The sequence below is a fragment of the Etheostoma spectabile genome, chromosome 19 (assembly GCF_008692095.1).
Source record: "Etheostoma spectabile isolate EspeVRDwgs_2016 chromosome 19, UIUC_Espe_1.0, whole genome shotgun sequence".
NCBI classification, from domain to species: Eukaryota; Metazoa; Chordata; class Actinopteri; order Perciformes; family Percidae; genus Etheostoma; species Etheostoma spectabile.
In genome coordinates, this window is record NC_045751.1 from 13,611,746 (window position 1) to 13,629,137 (window position 17,392).

Here is a 17,392-nt window from a genome sequence, read left to right on the forward strand (position 1 = left end):
GTAGGGTCCATTTCCAGAGGAACATTAGTTCCCTCTGCTCACTTTTAAGGCAAAGGCTATATTTTTACACCCCCACACATCCAGTCGGGTCTGCTATGTTAGGCTTTTTTTCTCCGTTTTATAACAGTCGTATTTCCCTTTTTCCATATTCTTCCCCTCCTCGTTATTTTCCATTAGAAGAAGCTGCTCATTGGGTGAAACATTTGGCGCATGCGTCTTCTCATCTCTGCATCAGTAAATCTGTGATCGATACCGTGGTCTATTTAAGAAAGCCGTAAACGTGCACTTATCCCAGCTATCTACACCTGGCTTGACATAGCTTCACCTATTCATCCTGGCTCGGCAAACGTGCAACCGATTAAGCCGCGATGAGTAGATCGCACTAAGTCAAGCTGCGCTTTTTCACTTATCCTGGATATCTTTATTCTACTTTTGTGCAACAGGCCCCCGGTAAGGGTTTTCTGCCATTTGTTTTGACCCCCTTTTTCTCCTGTTTTGTGGACAGTTAGGGAGATTAGCACTGTGTATTTTGGTTTGAGCTGTAGCTCAGTGCCATTTTCTTTTCAGGTAGCATGGGTTTTGGTTTGTTGTTTTGGCCTTGGAGACCCTGATGTTTTAAAAAGCTTCTATTTTTGGTTTGGTTACTGTTTATTACCCTTTTTTGTTTAACAGCATCCATATTTATGTATATATACATATCTTTAAGTTGTGTAATAAAAGATACTTGTTACGGTACTCTGAGTTGTTAGTCTCTTGTTTATTTGAGTTAATGATTTGTGTTACTTCCTAGCTTCCCCTAGGCATACACTTAAAGGTCGTGACAGATGTGCACAGACGTTTTTGGGACAGTCTCAAGTAAAAGTCCTAATAGTTGACACTAAACTGACAAAACTGACAAAAAAACTTCTGTTCTGTTAATTTTACAGGAACACAGCACTGTAGCAATACAAAATCTTTCCCTTTGAGGGAGAAAAAACAGATGCAGCCTTGAGAGAGGGAGAAAAACACACACTGAGTTGGGCACTTGAAAAAAGCAAATACTGGTTGTCAGTCAAGCATGCAGCTACAACACAGTCAGTATCAGTCCAAATCAGATGTGAGGTCATTTATTTCAGTTCATTTATGTCTGTGAAAAAAGGTTTTGAGCATTCTTCATCAGGCCCTGTAGTAACATGAGCTGTGCAATGCAGGTTGTCTGGTTTCACACAGTCAGAGGCAGGGCTGTTTACTGTGATGCATTAAAAGAACAGAATCTGAAGTTCAGTTCGCAGCGGAATAACTGGACATACAGTATAAGATGCTCAAAATAATTCAACTTAAAAATGTTTTGCCTAGCAAGAATTAGGACAGATGTATATTGCTGAAAACCATCATAATAGCCTACTAAACTAATTCTGATGCTTATAGACCCAATTTCACTTTACCTCTTTAAGTGCGGACATTTTAGCCACACTGTAATTAACAAATGTGGTTATGTTAGATGCATCAAGAGAAATTCTCAATCCATCAGGTGCTGAGGTTAAAACAATGTTAAAAGTGCCTATTAAATCACAACAAAGCAAATTAAATGGACATGAATAAGACACCAAAGAAAGTGCACTTTCTTGTAGGCTTCAGAACTTGCTGTAAGTTGGTTAAACTTAGATTTCTTTTCAGAACTTTATCATTTGTTCCTAATAGGAAAGAAAAACAGTGTATGAGTGCCAAGCATTTCTTCATTGCATAAAGCGAGTGTGTGTGTGTGTGTGTGGTTTTAATACCTTCCTCATCAGGTTTTGGACTCAGTCAATCAGAGGGACAAGTGTTGTTCTCCGTCTGTGGTGTTTTTGCTCTTTCTTCGGGCAGTCAAATACCCAGTGTCCAAAGTCCTTGCAGTACCAACACTGGTCTGGGTTGTAGGGCTCATCAGTTTGTCCACGGTACCCGCCTTGACTGGGGCCTCCTCTGGCTTGACCATGCCCTTTGTGGCCGCGGCCTTTTTTGGGTCTGCGCACCATATGTTGCCCACCAGCCTGTTGTAACATGCAGACAGAGGGGTCAAACATGTTTTTTTCACGTAATTGTTGATCTTTCCACCCGATGCAGGTGTGACAGATGCTTGCAGTCCCCCCCCCCCCTTTCCTGGCTTGTAGAGAACTGGAAAGAATATGCGATTTAGTTAGGTTGTGCAACTAATGAGAAGGTTATTGGTGTATGTGTGTTTTTATATTCTTTCCCTGAATTACTACCATCACCTTTTGGTAACTGTTTCATTTGTTTTTTACAGTAAATGCAATGCAAATCCGAACAGTACCCAGTACCCAAAATCTATCAGTCACACCCGTGTTGGAAGAAATCTTAGCAATATGCCCGGTTTGTCTGTTCAAAAATACAGCCAGAATGACTGTAAGCCCAATTATATAACTGTTCAAAAACCTAAAAAGGCATCAACTCACTCAATTCACATCAGCATTTGTATTTCTTTCAGTAGTACCAACAATAATGATAATGATTTCTCCTTTTTTTAAATAATCTTTAAAATCATTTCTGGAATATTCATTAGCCAATTCAAATCACTTTCTAATTAATTCTTTTATCTTAATTCATTTACCTGCTGCTTGAATTTGCTTCCTTGACCATTGGATCGGTGTGGAATCAGTCAAGAGTCCTCCATGGTTCTGATCCTCTCTCTCCTGTGGCATTCATTTGCACTATTTTGTATCCTTCATTTAAATAAACTGAATCCATACTTGGAGAGATGAAAAAAAGTAAAGGTAATGCTGTTGAATGTTTTTAGATTAAAAGAAAGCAAAAGATTATTTTCAACAAAAGAAGGATTGTAGTTTAAATAACAGCTCCTTTGTCTCTTTAGGAAACTACTTAAAATACTTTAAAGTCCATTGTGGTCCTGGAAATGTTGACTGTTAGTGAAAGATTTATAAAACTGCAGTCAACCATCAGTCCTCCAGGGTATTTGAAGGATCATGTGAATGAATAAATGTTTGTGCAGCTTGAAATGTCCCAAAACTGACACTTTTTAGGATTTCCTTTTGTTGCTCCTTATAATTACAAAAGGCTGCAACATATAGCAAAAGTCACCTAGAGAATTCTTATGTTAAAGAGAATATCAGTAGATATATGCACTAATAACTGCAGTAATATCGTGATATTGTACTACAGTATTGCATATGTTCCTCATAATATGCAGCCCTAATTAATTGTGTTTGAGTGGATTGATTGAGTGGTTTGAGAGGAGAGTATTTGATACTAACAGTCCTTTATCAGACTCTTTAACTACCATTCTGAACGGACGTATTAACCCTCTGATCTTTGTGTTTAGATATTCAAGGGAGAGCTGAATCATGAGTGCAAAGGGAGGAACGATTCCAGGAGCTCTTTTTGGTTTCTGCTACTTGCAGTGGAAGATTTGCTCCATCAAACCTACAGCGTGGTACTCTGCATTCCTTTAACAAGAAGATGTGTGTTTTTCAAAAATTCATAAGATACATGCAGGGTGATGAAATATAGGATATAGGATAGGCAGGACATCTCTACTTTGAGACAGTCATCATCATCACACATGGGATCCAAGTCGTTCTTCCTCTTGACAAACGTCAGGGTGCTATCTAGAGGGTTGTACTTCTTCTCCACCTGTTCCTGTCCCTGAATGCTCATTTTGATTATCCTATAGGTAAAAACAATTTGGCACTATGATTTCTAACAAATGTGATATAAATGTACACTTTATCCCAGATAACAGACTTAACATCATGACCATCCTTGAGCTACAATCTGAGACATGGGTTTTCATGTAAGAACCAGGTGAATGGGACCATAAATATAATTTATATCTATTGATGGGACATTCTGATCCCTAACATTGCCAAAAATATAGAGTATCAATACACAGTTTGAAAATTTGTAAAATATCTATTATAATGGCCAATTTGGCTATTTACGTTTCTTATGGTGTGGTGTGGGTGTGTGCGGTAGGTCTGTGTAGGTAGTTGTTTGTTACGTCACCTGCGCACCTGTTTGTGGGTTCTAATTAGAGATTATAAAGGGAATCACAGGTGAGGTGGATGGGGAATCTGGATCTGGGAAGCCACACAGTTTTTTAACCTCAGCTGGGTGAGAGTAATGTTTTTAGATCCTGTCGTTCTTGGCTTTTAATCAATCAAGTAGGTCTTTTTGTATGTGCTTTTATCTAAAAATGTGTAGAATAAAGGATTAAACGTGTGACGACGGCGGACCTCATTATTTGCACCAGCAAGAGTTGGAAAGGGCTTCAGATTTTACCCAGTGGCATTACGTGTGGACAGATTGCCACTACATCTACAGTATTTCATATTTGGAATTTTTCAGTAGGGTCATTTTAGAGCAAAAGTTGACAAATGAGTGGTTGGCGTATGTTTTTTTAATTTTTAAAGGATGAAAGTGAAAATATTGTTGTTCTTTGTGCACGGGCCAAGGGGGGAGTTCAAGATGATCAACCTATAAAAGACTGTCTTTAGCTCAATACAGGTATCCTAATACAGGTATCAAACTTCTAAACCCAGGACATCTGCAAAAATCTCAACTGAATTTTCAGCTACACTACTTGTTTTTCTATATGTAAAATATTTTATATTTTAGATATTATATTGCATGTTATTACATGTTACTATTTTGTTGTTGTTTAACCCTGTCTATACAATAAATGTTTCACATACATGTGCTTGTTAGACATTAAATTGACATTCTGCATTAATGTAAAGAGAAACTTTATTAAGTGATGCAGTAATTAATGATATACTATGACCAGTCCTTCAGTGGCAACAGTACAAGCAATGCATTATACAACATTATGAGAATATGCATCAGATATTTTAATGCTCACTATGGAATGAACAAATAAGCCGAGTGTTTCAAAGAATCCTAAAATAGAAAATTAAAATCAAAGAGAAACAGTACAGTGTGACAGAAGAAGGCAGTAAGCTACATCATGAGTAGGCTAGTGATTGTGTGCAGACTCTTATTTTCTGCGCCAAACAGGTATGGAGGTTTGTCTGGGAGCCACACCATCACTGCAGGGTAAGAAGTAAGAGCTCGTCCTCAGGCACTTACGAGTGAGTTTCAGACACACGAAGCAGAACTCGACCTGACAGCGAGGACAGATTATGTTCTTACAGCCCGTTCTGTCATGCTCCGCTCTCTGACCACAGGTGGGACAGGCCCGGATGGAGGGACATGCAACGACCCCCTTCACATGAAAGAGGGCAGTGGTCTTGCAGTTCCTGAGGAGCTCGAGGTCGTGGTTGATGCATCCGTCGTTGTCACAGCGGTCAGAGCGAGGTCCTGGACCTTTCCACTGCCTCTGACACTGCCAGCAGAACTGGTAGGTCTTCTTCTGATCAGCTGTGCATATGGGGCACCGCACACACAGGTTGGACAAGTCCTTCCTCTCCACGCTCGTTTTGCACTTTGGGCACTGTATGTAGAAAACAGTACAGGGAAATATTGGACAGAAAAGTAGACACAATATTTGGAAATCAGTGCACTTTGTTTGAAATATCGGTATAATTTTTTTTTGCAAAACGACAAAAAAAAACACTGGACCACTTACTGGCTGCATTTCACAGTATTCTGCAGCAGCCAGGCGAGCCATGGTCTCTTCAAAGTGCTGCATTTCCTCGACAGACAAGTCAGCCAGTCTGCGCACCTCCTGGTACGACCACAGTTTATTACACTGTGTGGTCCCTTCCACCACTGCAGGGCATCTGAATTTGTAATTACCCTTAAACAAGAAAGAGGAGAGGCAGTTTAGGTTACATGACAGAAAGATTCACTGCTTAATTTCTGTTAAACTTGTTTTTTTTCTCAGTTTTGTGGAGAGAGGAAAAAAGAAGGGATGACAGGTATACCAATGATAAAAATTAAAGAATAAGAAGAAAAAGAAGAAGAAATGTGAACAAAACCACAGGGCTCCCAATACTGGTTGGCTTTAGGCTTTATATTGCATCATATATAGGCCTACAAAGAAATTGTGTTTTAATGATATGAGATACCTCTTTCAGCTGGCTGCTACACCAAAGTGTGAGAGAGTCCGGAGTGACAGCGTGGCCGCAGGACATCTCTGCTTTGAGACAGTCATCATCATCATCACACATTGGATCCAAGTCGTTCCTCCTCTTGACAAACTTCAGGGTGCTATCCAGAGGGTTGTACTTCTTCTCCACCTGTTCCTGTCCCTGAATGCTCATTTTGATTATCCTATTGGTAGAAAAAAGATTGTCAATATGATTTCTGACAAATGTGATATTAACTTACACTTTATCCCAGATAACAGACTTAATATCATGACCATCATTGAGCTACTATCTGAGATATGGGTTTTCATGTAAGAACTAGGTGAATGGGACCATAAATATAATTTATATCTATGGATGGAACATTCTGAACCTTAACATGCCAAAAATATAGTGTAACATGAAAAGTTTACATTAATGGATTTTGTAACAATATTGTTCTTTGTATTCAATTTGAGGCATAATCATGCTTTACATTTTGGAACTACAGTTTCTATAATTTGGGGACTTTGACAGATGCAAACAATAAGTATGAAGTCAGTGGTACCTGTGGGCTACATGTGATTTCCGTTTTAAACTTGTATTTGCTTGCATTTAGAAACATTGGCAACATGTATGTCGATTCAGATATGAGCAGTTCCTGTTTTTAATGGCTTCTTATGGGTGACAGCCATCACTGAAATACTTTAAAACCGAAAATAAAACTAAAAAAGATTTTAGACATTTATTGGCGATGTATCTAAGAGAAATACATTCAGAAGAAGTTTAGGTAACTGTGTAACAGGCTATCTGCATACCTTCAGATTTGACTGAGTCAACTTGTTATTAATAGGTGAAAACCTTTCAACTAAAGATAACCTTGGAGAAATATCCTACTGTTGACAAGACATAATAATAATCCATCAGCGTGACTGAGCTATTGTAAAGACATCACTGAGTCACTCAGGGAATTTCCAGCTGCTTATTATGTTTACTAGAGGCCTCTAGTAAACATAAGCAGCTGAAAACAGAAAAAAAACACTGTTCTAAATAACACCTTGTTAAATGAGTTAACAATTTACTTTAGGCTACTTCTATTTACCCAAGTAAATGCTACTCAAAAGTTATTTTGCACATCTAGGCCTATTTCTAACCTATTAAAGAAATAATGAAGAAATGTCATCAAATGTCTAATTTTTATTCAGGAGAAGAAACCAATTAAGTGAATGAAAACACCAGTCTTTAAACTGGCTCATTTTAACAGTGTATATATAAGTTAATAAGGAAGGAAGTCTTACCTTGGAATCACAGTTTGTCTCCAGGTGATTTTTAGGACTTCCTTTTATTCTAGTGCTCAACCGGAAACACAACCACCACAGCTGGAATTAGGCAGCTCTAGAGGATGTTTTACATTAAATTCAACACTCGGGGTCTATATGGAATTTCAGCTGCGAGTCTCGGGCTTTATGCGTTCCTCTGTCTGTCTTCCTCTCTCTGTCTTCCTCCTTCAACCTCTCGCTTTTATCGAAAGTGAAAGAAGATTGCGGGAGTGCGTCGGGTAATCAGATGAGGTGAGTATTCTCGTGTTTTTCCCTCCCATATAACAAACATTCACCGTGTGTAACCGGACCTGATGAGTTAGATAGAGTGTAGGTGTGGCTACAACTTCATAGTGTTTTTATTTTTCTTCTTATTTTATTGTAGGTTATTTTGATCATTTTTAAAATGTGTTTTGGAGGCGCGGGGTAGTGGGGGATTGAGAGGCTGCATGGGTTTCCATAACACCCAAACACAACAGCTGCGTTCATTGCCTACTTCTTGTGTTTAATGAACTAAGCTAATGCTAATTTTTTTCAATGTTGTGCTAATATATATTAGAGTTATTAAGTTTTAAGCTGTGGTGAAAGAAGTATTGAGATATTTACCTGAAGTGAAAGTAGCAGTACCACATTTTAAAAATACTCCATGACAAGTAACTAATTTAAAGAAGAAGTACCAACTCGACTCAACTATAGGTTATATAACACTTTACACAAAACACAGATGATCCAAAGTGCTTTACAACACACACAGATCATCTTATAATAGAGATACTTAAAGTATGAAAAGCAAAATTAGGCTACTTGTTATGGAGCAAATTGGCCTCTGATTGATGTATTATTGTATTATTATCATCACTGGTGCATCAATGTGTAAGAAGCTTGTTTATTGTTCTATCTAGTTGATGTGGAGCTAATGTAACATTTATGTAGCCTACTACTGCATTTTTAAAATCTGAATCTGACAAGCAAACAGTAATTACAGCCGTCAGATAAATGGAGTAAAAGTGCAATATTTCTCAGTAAAATGGAATAGAGTGGAATTGGCAAAAATTTAAAATATTCTTGTACAAGTACCTTAAATTATGTACTTACTCAAGTAAAAGTAGGCTACTTTTTATTTCCACCACTGTGTCAAGGAAGGTGATAATTCATCAGACTTTAAGTCTGTATCTATTTAACAGTCAAATTAACCACCTGCAGATGGTGTGAAATGTTATCTTAATCAAAATTAACTGGTGCTATCACAATATTACTATTATTTTTACATTTGTAAAGTATTTCTACATTAGAAGTATATTTTTGAAACAAAATGACCCTTCATTATAAGCATAGCTAACAAACAGTATCAAAGTTTGTGTCAGTCCTGTCCTCTGGCTGTTTTTAACATTCAGTGTTTTTCTTTTGTGGATTATGATTGCATGTTCTATCTGTCTACATGTAATATATGCAAGTCACAAAATAAATAGCAACTGAACAAAAGAACTGCACACATTGTAGAATGAATCAGAGATTTCTAGCTGCTGGGATCTTGTCACGGTTTTCTCCGTACTGGTGCAGCATGTTTTGGAGGTCATGGTCAAGCAGTGTGTGTATATAGAAATACCGTTTGTCCCTGCCTGGTGTCTCCTAATATCTTCTGTACTATCTATCTGCTCCAACAGGCAGAATCCGTACATCTGAAAAAAACCTTCAAACGTCTAAAAATGTCAACGCTGTCATTCAAAAGATATCAATATGAATCATGACCTAGTGGAAATGTTCAGAGAGAAACTAGACAGCTTCACCATCTCAGGTAAGTGACATAAAGTGAGACTACTGTAGAATGCTGCTTCAAATGTTTCAGAGTTTTATGATAATGTGTCTGTTATGTCTTTAGATTACCATGGCCTGAACAGTCCAGGTCTGACATGCTATTTGAACAGCGTGCTTCAGGTGCTTTTCATGACCGAGGACTTCCGGGAGGCTGTGAAACGGTGGAACTCCATCTTTATAATGGTTGTCTTTATTATTAGACTCACGGTCCATAAAAACCACAACAACAACAAAAAAAATACAGATACACAAGACAGACACCAATTAAATTAGACAGCTCTACCATTAATCCCATAATGGTTGTCTTTATATTTTTTGACAGGTCAGCTCAAATGAAAATGGACAAATGGGTTTCTTAAGCTCTTGTCAGTATATTAAAGGAATAGTTTGACACTTTGGAATGTTTTCTCGCTGAAAGTTACGTAAAAAGATCGTTATCACTCTCATGTTTGTACGGTAAATATGAAGCCAGCAGCTTCTTAGCTTAGTATAAAGACTGGTAGCAGTGGAAAACAGTTTAGTGTAGCATATTTCCCAAGCACACTTCAAGCTATTCCTTTAAGACAGATTCATTGGAGAAAAACTCTTAAAGTGCTCATATTATGTTTGGGGCTTTTCCCCTTTCCTTTATTGTGTTATATATCTTTTTGTGTATGTTACAGGTACAATGTGAAAACCCAAAGTCCCCCCCCCCCCCAAGAGACTTACCATCCCCAGAGAAAACTGTTCACAAATTGTTCCAAACAGCTCTATGTAGTCCAGCCTTTCTTCCGTGACCAATGTGCGTCACTTTGTAACACACGTTATAATGCTCGCCTAGCTGCTAGCATGGCACACCCTCATACTGTGCTTCTGACTGGCTAGTAGTCCTTACCTAGGGACTGTGTATGTGCAACTCTCAACAAAGATGGAATAGAAGTGGGATGCCTCACTCTGTAGCTAAAACTGGGAGCTCAAAACACAGGGTGAAAAGAGGAGCTGCAGCAATGTGCAGTATAACACAAATTAACAGATGCATAATATGAGCAATTTAAGATAGGATATGAAATGTGCCAAGTTTGGTAAAGGCAGATATTCTGCTCACTGTGCCACAGATGCTGTAGTAAAGATTCAACAACCATTGACACACAGCTGAGAAGACTTTTCGCTTTTCTCCAAGGAAGTACGGCCAAAACGGATAAAATCCTAAACAAACTGGGGATCACGAACGGTAAGCTTAGATTTGAGACATCACACTGCTGCTGTAGTTGTAAGTTGTGTGTTGATATCCTGCAGAGAGGCTAAATATATGTTATAATGACATTTTTGTCCTCACTCCTTTCAGTATATGAGCAACGTGATGCTGCAGAGTATTTTGAGAGGATCCTGTGTCGGACCAGTCCGGAGTCAGCCAAGGTATACGGATACTGTAGCAGGAGATTTGTATACTAATGACATATGCTATATAAGTATATCATTTGTCTAATCCTGTCTTCTATTAATGTTATAGCAGCATTTTACTCTTCGTTTAGTGCAGCTGTTTTTTTTTTACAATTTCATAAAAGGCTGCAACTAATTATTATTTTCATTATGGATTAATTGCTTGTTATCTATGCCAATCATTAATTGTAGGGCTGCACAATATATCGTATTTTTATCATCATCGTGATATCAATTGGTGCAATAAACACATCACGAAAGGACACCTAGAGATTTTTTAGTTAAAGAGAATATCAGTAGAGAACTGCAGTAATATTGTGATATTATACAACGTTATTGCATATTTTCCTCATATTGTGCAGCCCTAATTAATTGTTTTGTTTGGTTGAGTGGTTTGAGAGGAGAGTATTTGATACTAAAAAAATAATCAGACTCTTTAATTACCAGTCTGAATGGACGTATTAACCCTTTGATGTGTCTTTATGTCTAGATATTCAAGGGAGAGCTGAATCACAAGACTGAATGCCTCAAGTGCAAAGAGAGGAACGAATCCATGAGCTCTTTTTGGTTTCTGCCACTTGCAGTGGAAGATTTGCTCCGTCAAACCTACAGCGTGGTACTCTGCATTCCTTTTACAAGATTAAGAGATGTGTGTTTTTCAAAAATACATAAGAAAAGATACATGCAGGGTGACCAAATATACTATGTTTACAGGAGGAAGGGTTAAAAGCATTCTTCAAGGGAGAAAAAGTCTGCGGGGACAACAAGATGTTCTGCAACCGGTGCAATAAAAAGCGAGATGCAGACTTGGTGAGTGTTCATTTAAATGAAGTTCCTTTTTATAGTCTTATATTAAAACTTGCATATCGCTTCTCATAAGTCTACTGTAGATGACAATGTATATACAAAGATGATATAAATCCAATAAATATATAACCCTGTACTGTCTAATACATTTCCATTCATTTCCACTGCACCTGTAAAGCTATGGACAGTATTACAGCTAATGTCTTAACCCTGATTTAGATCTTCTGAAGGTATGATGGCCGACTTTGCCACTGTCCTTAGTCGATGCACTTGTTTTCACAATGTGTTCTAGGGATGTGAGATAACACACAATCCAGAGATTCTGACCCTCCTGCTGAAAAGATTCAGCTTTGACTACAAGCGCAGGTGTTACGTCAAGCTTCACTGCAACGTGGACGTCCCCCAAACTTTACACATAAAGGTGTGTTTCGACAGTAAATGCACTTATAATTATGACAACATGTTTGAACATTTTTTTAATGGAGTGACTTTGTTGTGTTTCCTTCTCTTCAGAGTTGCAAATACGACCTCTACGCTATAGTTAACCACTTTGGTAATCTAACTGGAGGCCATTATACTGCACATATCAAATCTTTTGAAACTCACGTGTGGTATCACTTCAATGACGACATTGTTAACAGGGTAAGGAGGCAAATATTATCTATTAGCAGGCCAGTTTCACAAATCCTCATGCACTTTAACAACATGAAGTTTAACATTAACTGTGATAATGTTTTCTATTCTGCAGGTCAAACAACCACTGTTTGGGGCTGGAGACAAGCCTTTAAGGTCTTATACAGCTTACCTCCTCATGTACAGGAAAGGTAAGTTTGAAAATGTACAGCATTCACTTCTCGATTTGTTGGCTTTGGTCTTAAGGCTAAGATGATGAAAGTTGTAAGTCTCAACATTTCTGATGGTTTTTCTTTGTTTAAAAAAAAAAATATATTGTTAACCTCCCTTTTTCTCTTCAAAGTGAGCAAAGACCCTAAAATACCTGATGAAGTCAACCGGGAGGCTCTCTGTCTACATACAGATGTTGAGGCTGAAATAAGACATGATGAGGCAGAGAGAGGAGATGCTCTCGTTCCTCATCATCAAAAGAAAGATGAAAGCTGCAACGGAGGCGGAAAAATTAAGCATTTGAATGACAAGATATTAAAGAAGATTCGCGCTGATACTGTTTTGAAGAAACCTACAAACCTTTCTGGGGAATTGGAAAAACAGCCTAGCCAGAGAGCAACATGTGTAAGGACACATAATGAGAGTTTTCTTTATACAGACACTGGAGCAGATGGAGACAGTTTGCAAACAAAAAGGACACATTTTGAAATGCCCAAAAAAGATGGTGGACCAAAAAGTCACGAGCCAATCAGACAGCAATTTGATGCAAACTCAGAGGAGCACATGTGGAATCTGAAAACCAGAGGGACCCCCACAACACACCAGTTAGGCTGTATGTCAGAGCAAAACCATTCATCCCCAAATAAAAGACTATCCAGGAAAACACAGAACAATATTGTAGCAGAAACTAGAACAAGTATGACTGACAGTACAAGAAATAGCATCAAACTTGCAGGGACAGTAACAGAGGTCAAAATAGAAGGATTTAGTCCTAAACAGAAAAGAGGCCTTGGTATGTGTGCAAAAATGTGTGATGCTGATGTGAATTCATTTCATGTTTCCTCCAATGGCTACTCTTCTTCTTCTGTTCCATACCTGGCAGGGAACTTGCAAGGCCAGTTTAAAATGAAAGAACTAACAGGGTGTAATTATCCACCAAACCTCTGCAGAAAACCAACCAGTTCAAAGAGAGACAAGGAGAGATTGCACCGTGCTGTAACCGCAGACAGCAGCTGCCAACAGGACCCCAAGCTAACTGTGAAAAAGGAAGAACAAACTGCAAGTCCCAGAGAGAGAAAAAAGGCTCCAAAGAGCAAGGACAACACAAAAAGAGAGCCATGGAAGTAAAAAATATCAGACTGAGTAATACCTAAAGAAATGTTAAAAATGTGTCATCATGTATGTAGGGTACTTTGTTGGATATTAAACAACTTATCCAGTATTAATATGTCATCATCAGTGTTATTGTTATGTTATTTTGGGATCACCTGAACTTATAGAGGGTACTACAGTTCCTCCTGGGCCTCTGCACATTTGGTTCTGCATGAAAAGTCAGAGAGGTGTGGATATTTTCCCTTTTCTACACTTACATGGGCAAAAACTGACAGATTTTAAGCTCTGCAACATAACAATTTGTAAAATATCTGTTTGATATTTGCAGTTTTTCAATAGTCATATTTTTCTTATTTGTGTATGTGCCAAGGAGGGAGTTCAAGATGATCAACCTATGAAAAGACTGTCTTTTGAATATTATATTGCATGTTAATAATACAAGTTATTATTTTGCCGTTGTTTAACCCTGTCCATACAATAAATGTTTCATATACATGTGCTTGTTAGACATTAAATTGACATTCTGAATTAATGTAAAGAGAAACTTTATTAAGTGATGCAGTAATTAATGATGTACTATGAACAGTCAACACCTTCAGTGGCAACATTACAAGCAATGCATTATACATTATGAGAATATACAGCAGATATTTTAATGCTCACTATGGAATGAAGAAATAAGCCTATAAATTTACACTTTTGGCTTTAGTTGCAAAAAAAACGTAAAATAGAACTTTAAAATCAAACAAACAGAACAATGTGACAAAAGAAAGCAGTAATAGTGAATATGTGCCAACTCTTATTTTCTGCGCCACACAGGTATGGAGGTTTGTCTGGGAGCCACACCATCACTGCAGGGTAAGAAGTAAGAGCTCGTCTTCAGGCACTTACGAGTGAGTTTCAGGCACACGAAGCAGAACTCGACCTGACAGCGAGGACAGATTATGTTCTTACAGCCCGTTCTGTCATGCTCCGCTCTCTGACCACAGGTGGGACAGGCCCGGATGGAGGGACATGCGTCGACCCCCTCCACCTGAGGGAGGGTGGTGGTCTTGCAGTTCCTGAGGAGCTCGAGGTCGTGGTTGATGCAGCCATTGTTGTCACAGCGGTCAGAGTGTGGAACTGCACCTTTCCACTCCTTTAAACATTGCCAGCAGAACTCATAAACCTTCCCCTTGTCTGCTGTGCAGATTGTGCACTGCACGCTGAGGTTACTTGGGTCTTCTCTTTCCACATAGGTCTTGCAACCAGGACACTGTTGTAAAGGGATGAGAGAAACATAGGAAATAATTCAACAATGTTACAAACCATTCCTTTTAGTCCTTTTAAGTTATGTGTTATCTACCTAGTTATTGTGATGTAGTAGGCTTACATAGTAAAACATGTGCTGAACTCATGATTGAACCAGTTTCTACTTTCTGTAAGGTGGAGGTAACAGGGACTCTTACTGTTTTGAAGTCACAGTATTCGGTGGCAGCAAGGCGGGCGATTTTCTCTTCAAAGTCCTGCATCTCTTCATTTGTCAGCAGTGCCAGCCTGCGCACCTCTTGGTAAGACCACTCTGCATCACACTTCTGCAGGGTGCCATCCTTTAAGGCAGGGCACCTAAATTTGTGCTGGCCCTGAAATTATTAGGATAGCTTATGTTATATTGCCAGTTGAAGACAGCCTAGAGAGTATGCTTTACACACTTAGAACATAACACTCTCTCCATGTCTTGATTGTTAAGAATGAAACAAAAAAAATCTTTTACATAAAAGTGATGTAGACTAGGCAGGAGAGGTGCAGTGTGACAGTAGGCCTAATTTAAGGTCAGTGTGCCATTGCTAATTTGAAAGTAAAATGTGTCCAAAATGAAACATGGTAGTTGAATAAGTTGTCAAAAGGGACTATATTTTAATTGGCGGTAGAACGTGAGCCTACCTGATCCAGCAGGCTGCGACACCACCCGGTGAGAGACTCCGGGGTGACGGCATGACCGCAGGACATCTCTGCTCGGAGATTCTTGTCTCCGTCCTCTGGGGCTGAGGTGCACAACAAGAACAGACGGTTTTAACTGAGCATCACAGTCACTGCACATCCGACATGGACAGCTGCTGTTACCAACAATGTGTAATTTAATGAATGCAAATCCTTAATATAGACTTAATTAGGGAAATGTACGCACCTCATTGCAGTAGGCTGATTATAAATAACAAATATGATTATTTTGCGCTTACGCAGTGGATCCAGATCATCTGGTCTGTTGACAAACTTCAGAGTCGTGTCATTGCGGTCGTATCTTTTCTCCTCTGTGGTCATTTTGTTTTAGATCAGCTCCTCTTCTTCGTCGACAACTTTCCTCTCAGTACGCACTCTGGGAAATGAGCAGTGAACTGGCTGCCGTGTCACCTTCACTGACACCACCTAGATTTCTTTTATTTTAACTTTCAGTTTCTCCCAGCAATAACAAGAAATCACGTGAATCCAGGGTAGCAGATCTGAATTCCCCGTCTATATTTAGGCTATGTTAATATTTTTTTCTTTTTTTTCTTTTAAGCACATTAATGCTGCATAAAGCCTTGATTTATGGCCTTATTGGTGATAAATAGGCCTACCTTTTTCTGTTATTGCATTGTTTTGTAGTTGCATATAAAACCCCATCAATTTCGCAATTGTAGTTCTATATTATTATCATTAATAATAATAATATGAACAATAATAATGTGATTACGATATGGTAATATTGTTTAGACATCAAATTGTGTCAAAGCAGCTCATAGGCTTCAGGAAGACAAATTAAACAGTAGGCTAGGCCTACTTTAAGGTCAGATGCCACTGCTGGAATATCAGGTGATTTCCAGGAGAGTAAGCGATTCATTTGGTGTGTGTTTTAGGCTGGGCCACGTGCATACATTATGATGCAAGGGGTGAAGTTTTTTAATTCATGGCAGTAATGGATGCGGTCAGGAAAAAAAAAAGAAGTAAAAAAAAAAAAAAAAGGAAATGTATATATATATATATATATATATATAATATATATATATATATATATATATAATATATATATATATGAAATATCTCTCATTGCCTATACTGACCTACTAATGTGGACTACTAATACACAGCTATAAAGGGAATGGGTTGAAAAGACATGGAAACAACCATACCAACACCACTGCCCGAGTGTTCCAAAAAGCACCTAGCACAGAGTAAATATAATAACAACAAATAAACTTAACAATAACTTTAAGACGAAAGTGAAAGCATCTTCAGTTCCCCCTCTTTCTTACGTCAAATAATTGGCGCCGCCCTAGTAAACCTGTCAGCCTCACAGCCGAAAGCAGCAGCAGTATCAACTCGCACCCAGACAGCACAAACATGGGGAAGATCTACCAGGTCGTTGTGCACGGACTGAGGGGGGAGAAGATGATGATCGACCTGTGCAACACAGATGAGCAGTTCAAGAGCATGACGGTGCTGCAGCTGAAGAAGAAGATAGCGGAGAAGCTTCCCGAGAGCGCAGGTAAAACAGAGCCATTACTCAACTTGCAGCTATTTTTAGCCGACGAAGGAGCTGACTATTAGAAACTTTGAATTTTTCTTTTCGTGTTGTGTATTTGTCAGCTGAATATTTTCCGGATTATATGAACTTTATCCTTGAAAGCAGATTTGATAGTTTGCAGTGGGGGAAGGCCCCAGATTGTTAGGAAAGATAGTAATAACAGATCTATCACAAGTAGGTTTAGCCTGCAAATCCTGAATTTAACATTTTAATTAGGCTAAATTAAAGATTCAATAAGGATTTACAGTCAAATGTAGGCTTAAATAGCCTATCAAAAGTAAAACGTATCATTATTCATTACTGATGCTGCATAGCGTAAGTTAGGCTATTGATCAAGCATAATTTGAATGTCAAATGCCTAATGTAATATGTGTGTGTGTGTGTGTGTGTAGGAGAGGAGGCTCTCCGGCTGATCTTCACAGACAAGATGCTGGATGGAGACTCCGAGCTGCTGAGTGGATTTGGAATCCAGCACCTGTCTGTGATCCAAATGGTGGTGAGGGTTC

The 17,392-nt window shown here is 38.6% G+C and overlaps 3 protein-coding genes across 3 annotated transcripts; 1 reads left to right on the forward strand and 2 right to left on the reverse strand.

The window, feature by feature from the left end:
• Positions 1 to 4,358: 4,358 nt before the first annotated feature.
• On the reverse strand, positions 4,359 to 7,570 carry LOC116707022 (uncharacterized protein DDB_G0292642-like). Its single transcript, XM_032544138.1, has 4 exons — positions 7,325 to 7,570; positions 6,027 to 6,231; positions 5,585 to 5,755; positions 4,359 to 5,449 (listed from the first exon to the last, which is right to left on the reverse strand). Exons 2-4 carry the CDS (start codon positions 6,219 to 6,221, stop codon positions 4,994 to 4,996), a joined length of 822 nt encoding a protein of 273 aa, XP_032400029.1. The 5' UTR covers positions 6,222 to 6,231; positions 7,325 to 7,570; the 3' UTR covers positions 4,359 to 4,993.
• A 1,416-nt stretch (positions 7,571 to 8,986) lies between these two features.
• On the forward strand, positions 8,987 to 13,451 carry LOC116707000 (ubiquitin carboxyl-terminal hydrolase 47). Its single transcript, XM_032544106.1, has 11 exons — positions 8,987 to 9,140; positions 9,225 to 9,321; positions 10,255 to 10,370; positions 10,485 to 10,555; positions 11,070 to 11,195; positions 11,294 to 11,389; positions 11,679 to 11,807; positions 11,900 to 12,028; positions 12,135 to 12,210; positions 12,363 to 12,859; positions 13,326 to 13,451. Exons 1-11 carry the CDS (start codon positions 9,083 to 9,085, stop codon positions 13,374 to 13,376), a joined length of 1,446 nt encoding a protein of 481 aa, XP_032399997.1. The 5' UTR covers positions 8,987 to 9,082; the 3' UTR covers positions 13,377 to 13,451.
• A 419-nt stretch (positions 13,452 to 13,870) lies between these two features.
• LOC116707023 (probable E3 ubiquitin-protein ligase ARI5) lies at positions 13,871 to 15,800 on the reverse strand. Its single transcript, XM_032544139.1, has 4 exons — positions 15,562 to 15,800; positions 15,266 to 15,366; positions 14,791 to 14,964; positions 13,871 to 14,597 (listed from the first exon to the last, which is right to left on the reverse strand). The coding sequence occupies exons 1-4, from the start codon at positions 15,641 to 15,643 to the stop codon at positions 14,142 to 14,144; spliced, it is 813 nt and encodes a 270-aa protein (XP_032400030.1). The 5' UTR covers positions 15,644 to 15,800; the 3' UTR covers positions 13,871 to 14,141.
• Positions 15,801 to 17,392: the final 1,592 nt, after the last annotated feature.